Source organism: Perca flavescens, chromosome 10 (genome assembly GCF_004354835.1).
Source record: "Perca flavescens isolate YP-PL-M2 chromosome 10, PFLA_1.0, whole genome shotgun sequence".
Lineage (NCBI taxonomy): Eukaryota > Metazoa > Chordata > Actinopteri > Perciformes > Percidae > Perca > Perca flavescens.
Genome location: NC_041340.1, coordinates 1,507,466 through 1,516,482, shown reverse-complemented (window position 1 = coordinate 1,516,482; position 9,017 = coordinate 1,507,466). Strand labels below are relative to the sequence as shown.

At 40.7% G+C, this 9,017-nt stretch overlaps 1 protein-coding gene and 1 pseudogene across 2 annotated transcripts; one reads left to right on the top strand and one right to left on the bottom strand.

Moving 5' to 3' along the window:
• Window positions 1-2,553: 2,553 nt before the first annotated feature.
• Window positions 2,554-3,307, bottom strand: LOC114563312 (GTPase IMAP family member 7-like; annotated as a pseudogene).
• Window positions 3,120-8,429, top strand: LOC114562965 (indoleamine 2,3-dioxygenase 2-like). 2 transcript variants are annotated; one of them, XM_028589684.1, is made up of 10 exons: window positions 3,120-3,421; window positions 4,868-4,963; window positions 5,116-5,235; window positions 5,849-5,967; window positions 6,825-6,839; window positions 6,980-7,079; window positions 7,229-7,346; window positions 7,461-7,512; window positions 7,744-7,892; window positions 8,019-8,429. In XM_028589684.1, the coding sequence occupies exons 1-10, from the start codon at window positions 3,413-3,415 to the stop codon at window positions 8,357-8,359; spliced, it is 1,119 nt and encodes a 372-aa protein (XP_028445485.1). In that variant the 5' UTR covers window positions 3,120-3,412; the 3' UTR covers window positions 8,360-8,429. The 2 variants fall into 2 exon arrangements, with proteins under 2 accessions (XP_028445485.1, XP_028445484.1); XM_028589683.1 differs by having other exon boundaries at window positions 3,120-4,094.
• The last annotated feature ends 588 nt before the right edge of the window (window positions 8,430-9,017 follow it).

Here is a 9,017-nt window from a genome sequence, read left to right as displayed (position 1 = left end):
CGCCCGCCAGCTTGCGCCTGCCAGGACACCACAGCTTCACTGATCAGGGGGAAACCAGCGCACCTGGGTCACCTACACAGTCTCAGGTGTCTCAAACGCCTCTTAATGAAACAGATCGGCCTCCATTTTAATCAACACAGCTGTCATACAGCGGCCATGTTGGGACTCAAACTGCAGATGACTTTCTGGAGCCTCAGCAGTGAGACACAAATATGTACAAAACATCTTATAGAAAAGAAAGACTTTAAGATCATTTTTTGTCTTTTATTGACAGAATCCAGTTGAGATGTGCACAGACAGGAATGAGGAACTGGAGGTTTTGCAGTTAGCCCAATACCTCTATACATACAAAATAAGTTTATGGTCGTTTCTGTTAATCCAAATATGAAAAATTCTGCATATTTACAGTATATGCTCTGTACATTTGACGGATGTTTCCGTTAGTCCACAAAATGGAAAATAAATCTGTAAAATTGCAGCATAGCCTCAATTCAGGTGTTGCTGAAAGCTTTCCTTTCACCAGGAAATGATCGGAGTCTGTTATTTAGTAACTCGTAACTAAACACATTTTTTTTTTTTATAAAGAACTGCAAACACATTGCTAAATCATAGTCTATAACCCCCTCAAATGTGTCATGTGCTAGACAGGGAGGCAGTCCAGGCTAACACAAGGAAGTGTAACCCAGAGACGTGCAGTCAGGGTAGGCAAGCTAGGCACTGCCTACCCTGTCAAAATTAAAACATAAAAATGTTTATTAAATAATTTTATTTAATAAACTTGTATTTCTATTTTTATTGTATATTCTTGTGATTTATATATGTGTATTATTCAAATTTTTAGGACGTTACGATGACAAATGTAGCAGTTACGCATAATCAAATACAAAAGAAATGGTAGAATAAGCAGTGCTTTTACTGTCCATTCATTGTGGATGACAAGCGAAAAACCCATGTCGCGCATGCGCACTTTGATCTTGTATTCCTCAACACGTACGGCAAAAAGCACAACTCTGCTGTGCCTTTACACGTAGATATGTTATGCCAGTAATCACCTACGTTACATATAGGACATGGACCAATTAAAATCGAGATATTACTGGACATTTGCGCAGCTTACGTCATTAGCTACATTGTTTGTAAGCGTAATCCCCGCGAAATTCAAAGTCAAAATGACAGCAGCGGTGTCCGTAATTGGTCTTGACAATACCAGCCACAGCTTCGGTGGAGCGCACATTTTACCACTCGGAAACGGATCAAAACATAAAGTCGGAACCGGACCGGGCGAGCACGTCTTTCAGCCCTTGCCATTCTGTCAATTGAGAGCCAGAGACTATGCAAACTGAAGGCCCGTAAAGACGAGTTTTACAACGCTGTGATCGACGTCTTAACGAGGAAAGAGCGGCGGATGGATTTTATGTCTATAAATAATACCGATTGGTGAGTCAGAAACTATTTTGGGCTTAATATGAATTGATAAGTGCGGTTGAATTAACGCCGATTGCAAGCCATTGGCCTTCATATTCAATTGAGCAGTGTGTGTGTTTTCATTGTTGCTGACTGACAAACACAGCCTAATTGTCCGCTGTGCAATAATTAAGGATAAAGATGGTTGCATAACTTCCATTCTGATGCTAGACATTAACTGTGTGTGTGTGTGTGTGTGTGTGTGTGTGTGTGTGTGTGTGTGTGTGTGTGTGTGTGTGTGTGTGTGTGTGTGTGTGTGTGTGTGTGTGTGTGTGTGGATATGTCATCCTGATTGGAAATTTCTTGATATTGACCGTGCGTGTGTGCCGTGCTTGTGCATAACGTTTACTGTTTTGATATATTAGCCTAATCAATAAATTAGGTAATCTGGCTTTCATAAATCAGTGCCTAGCCTCTCACTGACATCACCGCACGTCACTGGTAACCATGTCTTTAATGCCCTCATGCATAGTAACTTCAGGGTGACTCTCCAAAAACTGCACCGACTCATTGTAACTGGCAGGATCTCTGAGCGACATCTGTGAGAGGGTTTGACTGAAATGCATGTTTTGTGACATGACATAATCTGCAGAAGGACTCAGCAGAGCTGAAATTTTCTGTAAACCCTCCAATTATGTGGGAGCCCAGGTTAGAGCCCAACACTACCTCTATATGTCTTCTCCTCAGAGGATATGCCTTTTTCCTCCAGCTCACAGAAGTCAGACACAAGCTCACTGAAAACTTTGTCCACTCCAAATATTTACAGTCTTATCCTGTACAGAGCAGTGGCAACTGTATATGATCAACAGTTGATCGCTGGTGTGGAGTGAAGAACCACTAAACCTTTGTGCTTTTGCTTGACAGATCCAAGAGGATTAGCTACCTCAAAAGCACCTTGAAAAAACATCACTTTTAAATGTCACAAAATCAAGACTAAATTAAAGTTGTGATTACGCACAAAAATACAAATTTCACACAGATTATATAAATAATGTTGTGGTTGAATGACAGTAATTGCAGACAGAAATGTTTGCATGTAAAAGGCTTTGATTTCAAACCAGACAAGAGGATCAGTTGTTTAAAGAAGGTTTAAAAATTTGAACTTATACATTTTTTTAAAATCTTTTTTATCTCTAAAGCACGATAATAACGCCTCACTTCCTGCAGCTCTTTCTCCTTTTCTTCCTGCAGTTGTTTCTCCACGTTTTGTTGCTCCTGTTGAGCTTCACTCAGCTTCTTCTCGTACTTTAACTCGACAGATTTGATTTCTTCCTCCAGTTTCTTCTCGTAGAACTCTCTGAGTTCGGCCTCTCTCTGACTCAGCATCTCCACCACCTCCTTGTAGGTGTAGTTGGAGTAAAACTGTCCTCCGTTGGCCTCAACCATCTCGTCTACCTTCTTTAACAGACCCAGGACCTGTCCCCGATCGTTGATCTTGAGATTGTTGAAGATGTGATACCTGTTCTCCACCTTCTCCAGGACCTTCTGCAGCTCGGGTACAGCCTCTTCCTCCATCTTAAAGTCTGCCGTGACTTTGTCTCCGTGTGTGAAGAGGATGATGGTGTACTTCCAGAAATCTTCTCCAAACATCTCCTCCACCTTCCTGACGGCGTCTCTTTCCTCCTCTGTGAAAGGCCCCAGTTTAATGACCAGCAGGATGGCGTGGGGCCCCGGGGCCGACATGTTGATGCTTTTGGAGATCTCTCTCTCTCTCCACGGTGTAACCAAGTGTCAAAGAGGTCGACGATGGTCAGCTGCCTGTCCAACACCTCACCTGTCTGCTTACAGCACTGTCTGGTGACTGAAGAGAGAACAGATGTATTTATCATGTGCTTTATTACAATGATGGTGGCAGAGTGATCACACAAACATTTTCATTTCCACATTTTCACATCTCAGCCGATCACATGGACACAACACGTGAGCAATCCAGAGGCTGTCTGGCACGATGACATCAGTGAGTATTACGACTAGCCTTTGGCGATTTTAGACCCTTGAGGCTAAATTTCATAATCTTGATCTCTATAGATATGTGAGTACTTTTTGATTGAAAAAATTGCCAGACCACTGGGCGCTCACCGGATTGTTTTCAGGCGCGGGAGGCGATGAAGGAAGTCAGAAATGAGAAGCAAGTTTTTCAGCCGTCAACATAAAGTTTTTTTTCTCCAATTATTGATCAATGTACATGCGTTTGGAACGGACAGCAGTTGTGTGTATTATTCAATTGTTTGGTATCTGTCTTCAATTTCTTTGATCATCTGCCACAAATGGGAAAATGTTCTTTACATAGCACACTGTACCAAACAGGGAATTTCAGCTTTACTCTGTGAACACCTTACCTTACAATCACAGAGATCTGATTGGCTCTTTGCTGTTGGGAGTGGGCAAAAAGGGATGTGACGATAAAGAAGATGATAAAATCAGGCTCAGAGCAAATTCAACAATTCATATCTAGGTGTCACAATCCCAGAGTGATTTACCTCTCGAAGCCGAACTCCTACAGCACACCGGGCACACAGAAGGCCTTCATGGCAGAGCAAATGGAGACTAACAGCAGAGAAACACTGAAGGCAGACTTTGATCAATTTTGTATTTCTGAGGAGCTTGGATTTCTCCTTAAAGAGCCCCTGGTAAGTTTTATTTCTTACCTCATACAACAGACTATTCTGTCAGTGTTTTATCAGTCAAAACTGATCTGAAACAAGGTTACAATATGTCATAACAATAACAATGACACATTCATTTGTTTACCATCGAGGACTATTTCCTCTTTCCTCTATTGCCTTTGTATAAGTATTTGGTCAGCAGCACACATACAGTACAGTTGTCCCTCTGGCCTGAAACTGATAACTATGCTTGTTTTGGACTAGGATTATAGAGAGTTATTGATCTGCTAAAAGCCTGTCTCTTCAGATTTCTATTGAGCCATTCACATCACTTGACCTGCTCACTGTCAAACGGTTCATTACACTTAAAATGCCAAATTCAGATATTTTTGTTAGACAAACTCTTTTATGTCTAAGGAGACAGTTGGTAAATAAAATAGTACATAATGGAAAACTCAGTTGACAACCTACGGAAATGATATGTAAATGTCTCAAAACGTATATATATATGGTCATCAATGTTAATTATAAAATAAAGAATTAAACACTGGCATTAAGCCCACTTGTCTAAATAAAACACATTTGTTTATTTTTTAAGTTTTCTACTGCCTACCTCTTGTAAATTGCTTTCTCTTTCTGATTGATAGCTCCAGTCATTCCTTGACATGCAAGTCAGGCCCCATGGCAAACCTGAGCTGATTATATAACTGATTACACTATACATGAAAATCCCCCCTGTAAAAGAATTTTAATTTAAAAATCCACAAGCAAGTCACTTTATTGTTATTATTGTCTAGACTAACCTTCCAGACTATTATCGGGTGTGGTTGGACCTGGCAAATAATCTCACACATCTGATAGAGTCCCATACACTACGGGATCAGGTTCACGAGGTGAGAATGAGCAATGCCTTCCTAATGCAAATCAGAGTTGAGAACCCATGCATGTAAATGTAGACATATAGTTTCATTTGTGGAACCCTTGATGGTGTTTACTGTTCACTGAGAATGGAAATATAAAAACTGAAAATCTGATCACAATCCAGATGCCGGTCTTGAGTCCCGATCTCTTGAGTGACCATCGGGAGCTAAGGCTGGCTCACCTGGTCCTGGGATTCATCAGCATGGGATATGTATGGCAGGAAGGACAACATGCGCCTGCTCAGGTAAACACTACAGCGCAATGGAACGATGAATCGTAAAAAAAGAAGAAGATGCATTTCAGTCAATGATGTTTTGGCAATGTGACAAATATACTGTAACACGACTAAGAGTCTACAGTGGCTCTGTGACGCTATACTTAGTTCATAGTGTTATGACAAATGTTTTATTTAAATACTAACATCAACATGCTAACAAACTGATGTTAAGAAGGTAGAATGTTAATGTTCACTATCTTAGCTTAGCTTGTTAGCATGCTAACATGTGTTAATTGGCACTGAACACAAAGTGCACCTGGTGAGAATGTCATTAGTACTGTATTGATTTGTACCAATTCATTCAGTAGAAGCTGAGATATTTCACAGGATAAGTGAAAGCATTGACCAAGAAGTGGCATAAGATCAAAAGTCAGGGGAATCATCAAATTCAGTAAGATTCATTCTCTCGGCCCAAAATATTTTGCCAATCCATTCATAGTTGTTGAGATATTTCAGTCTAGATCAAAGTGGTGGACTGACCAACAGCCATTGCCTTCCCTGGAGACATACCATCAGCGTGACTAAAAACCATCAGTCATCACAGCCGGATGGAAACTTTACTATTATGCTTGTTTGACAGATTCTTCCAAAAGCCCTTGCCTTGCCATATTGGCAGGTATCTGGTAGGCTCGGCCTTCCAGCCATCCTGACTTATGCAGATTCAGTTTTAGCCAACTGGAAATTAAAGGATCCCACAGGGTGAGTATTGTTGTTTTATTGCCTTATTTAAAGTGCCCATATTATGAAAAAAACTCTTTTTTTCTGGGATTTGGGGTGTTATTTTGTGTCTCTGGTGCTTCCACACGGATACAAACTTTGAAAAAGAATCCATCATGCTGTTCTGAGTGAGATCTGGTTTCTGAATGTGTCCTGCCTTCAGTCTCCGGGTGAGCTGGTCAAAATCGGCTCGGCTTTCTACGTCACAAGCCAAAACGAGCTGGCTAACCGCAACCGTTAGCATGCTACGTCGTTCTCAATAGCAAAGCACCGCTACAACACACACTAGTTCACCATAATCTCCAGAAGAACTACTTCCATGTGCTCCCTGGTTTAGAAGAAGTCTCCCAGCTGATCCTGCCTTGGAACTGACCAAAGTTGGAGAAACAGCCTTTCTTTTACTGTCTCTAGAGTTAGCTAGCTGACATGATCTACATCTGAGCTACTGAGCATGTGCGAGTGCAATCAAAGATAGTACAGAAGAAGAAGAAGAAAAGAGGTCTCACTCTGTAGCTAAAACAGAGACCAGGTGAAAAGAGGATCTGCAGCAGTGAGAGAGAGCTGTGCAGTACAACTAAAATATGGTGTTTTTTGATAATTAAACCATGTAAACCTATTCTGGTACAACCTTAAAATACAGTTATGAACCTGAAAATGAGCATAATATGGGCACTTTAAAGACTTGACTTCATGTCCAAGTCAACAGACACTCTTTTATTATAATAGTAACATTACAATAAAACTGTATATATCTTATTTTCAGTCACTCACAAAGAAAAAAAACGATGTATCTCTTTCTTCATTAAAAACATTAGCTTCTCTTTTCATTTTCATTTCAGGGATATGGAAATTGGGTGAGTAGAAGGAAAAGGAAAGCTCATTCACTTTCACATTGTTTTGAATTTCTCAACTGCACCTTGCACATATGATTTTTGTAGTCTGGTACTCGTGATGTTCTGCTCATTTATTTTCAAAACATCATTTTCAAAAATAGGAACATGGACTTGATAGTTTCCTTTCCTGGTGGTGAGAGTTGCACGGGATTTTTCCTGGTGTCATTGTTGGTCGAGATGGCTGGTAGTTCAGGCATAACGGTTAGTTGTTGCTGTACCTTTTTATGTTAACTCTTTCTGAACCTCAACCTGATTCTGTCTGTCCATGTTTCCCCTTGCTTATTTGGGTTCCAGTCACATAATTCCCTTACCTTGTCACTTAGTGATGGATTTTTTTCAACTCTAACCAGGGGGCTCTGGAGGTGATGCATGCTATGAAAACCTCGGACCTCAGTGGCATAAAGAAAGGTCTCGTCAAAGTAACTCAGTCTTTGGAGAAGATGAAGGAGACGTTCAAACTCATGCACAGTAAGTTTAGCTAAACCTAGCTCAGTCGAAATTTAATCAATTTACATGCTGTGCCTTTTATGAAGGCAGGAAAATTCAAGATAATTAGAAAAACTGAATTTATGTTCTTTCTAGATCATGTGGATCCAACTGTCTTTCATGGAACGTTGCGAATTTTTGTCTCAGGGTGAGTTTTAGGGCCGTTACAATAGCCTGCATACTGAAGTTATTCATGATTTATAAATATTTATCTCATCTGTTGCAGATGAAATGACAAACTTCCCTTCTGCCTCTACTGTCCTATTGTATTTTTCTCTATTGCTGCACTGTATGTTAACTGGATAACATGTCAAATGGTACTGTGTGCTTCTAATTGCATCTATAAAACAGAGGTTGTATGTGGTCTAAACTGTTTTAGGTGGCGAGACAACCCCATGCTTCCAAATGGGCTGTTGTATGAAGGTGTGAGCAATGAGCCAATTTTATTATCAGGCGGAAGTGCAGCCCAGAGTTCAACCATTCAGTGCTTTGATGCTTTACTGAGCATCCAGCATGAGGATGAAACAGGTAAAATGAATGAATCACTGTTTGTGCAGTCAGTTGATTGCTCTGACAGAAAGTGTTTCCAGAAACAGTTATTTTCTTTCTTTCAAAGTCTCATTTTTGCTCTCTTCATTGATTCGGCCTATTTAGGATCCTTCCTGACACGCATGAGGGAATACATGCCTCCTGCCCACCGTCAGCTGATAGAAACTCTGTCTGTCTGTCCTCTGCGAGACTTCATCCTGTCCCACTCCAGCTCTGATCTCTGCCAGGCCTACAACTCCTGTGTCTCAGCACTGGTGGATTTACGGAACTACCACCTCAATGCTGTGACCAAGTATATCGTTGTGCCCGGTAATCAGGCCCGTGCCATGGGGTGCCCGCTGAGAGGTGTGGGTGCTGCGCTGAATGACAGAGGGACAGGCGGATCCAATCTTATGATCTTCCTCAAGAGTGTTCGTGACACTGCTCAAAAAGCACTAATTTTATAGAGGCCATCTGCTTCAAAAGAAACTGAAATGTAATATATATATATATATATATATATATATATATATATATATATATATATATATATATATTAAATTAGGATGTGCACAATATCTGACAGCTTTTTATTTTTTTAATTAGTATATAATAATTTAATAATTGTATTTGTCGTTACTAGAAATTAAGTCTTAGTAAATTGGCTAGGTCAGCTGTGCAACTTGTAGTGCTTGCTAAATGTTTAGGGTAGTCTTAGTAACCATGACCCCTTAGATAAACCAAAGACAGGAGCAGTTTAACACTAGATTCAAATATATTTTTTGCTGACCTCTAGTGGTTTAACATCTTGGTTTGCTCCAGTGACAGATTTAGAACATTTTATATGGGGTGGAAAAAGGGGTAGCGAGAGATCTTGGCAGGGTGGCAGGGAATTATGGTACATGGGAACCCCCATATGTAAATGCAGGGCTATGCCCTACTATGCCCCGCAACACCCTGCTACGCCCTGATCTGCTACAACCAGGGACGGAGCTACCGGGGTGCCATAGGGTGGCAAATGCCACCTAAAAGAAATCCTTGCCACCCCTGCTGCCACCCCAGTTGGCAGCAACAAATTAAAAGTTATGGCCAATTTGACCATTTACGAGAGCGAATCTCCAAAGT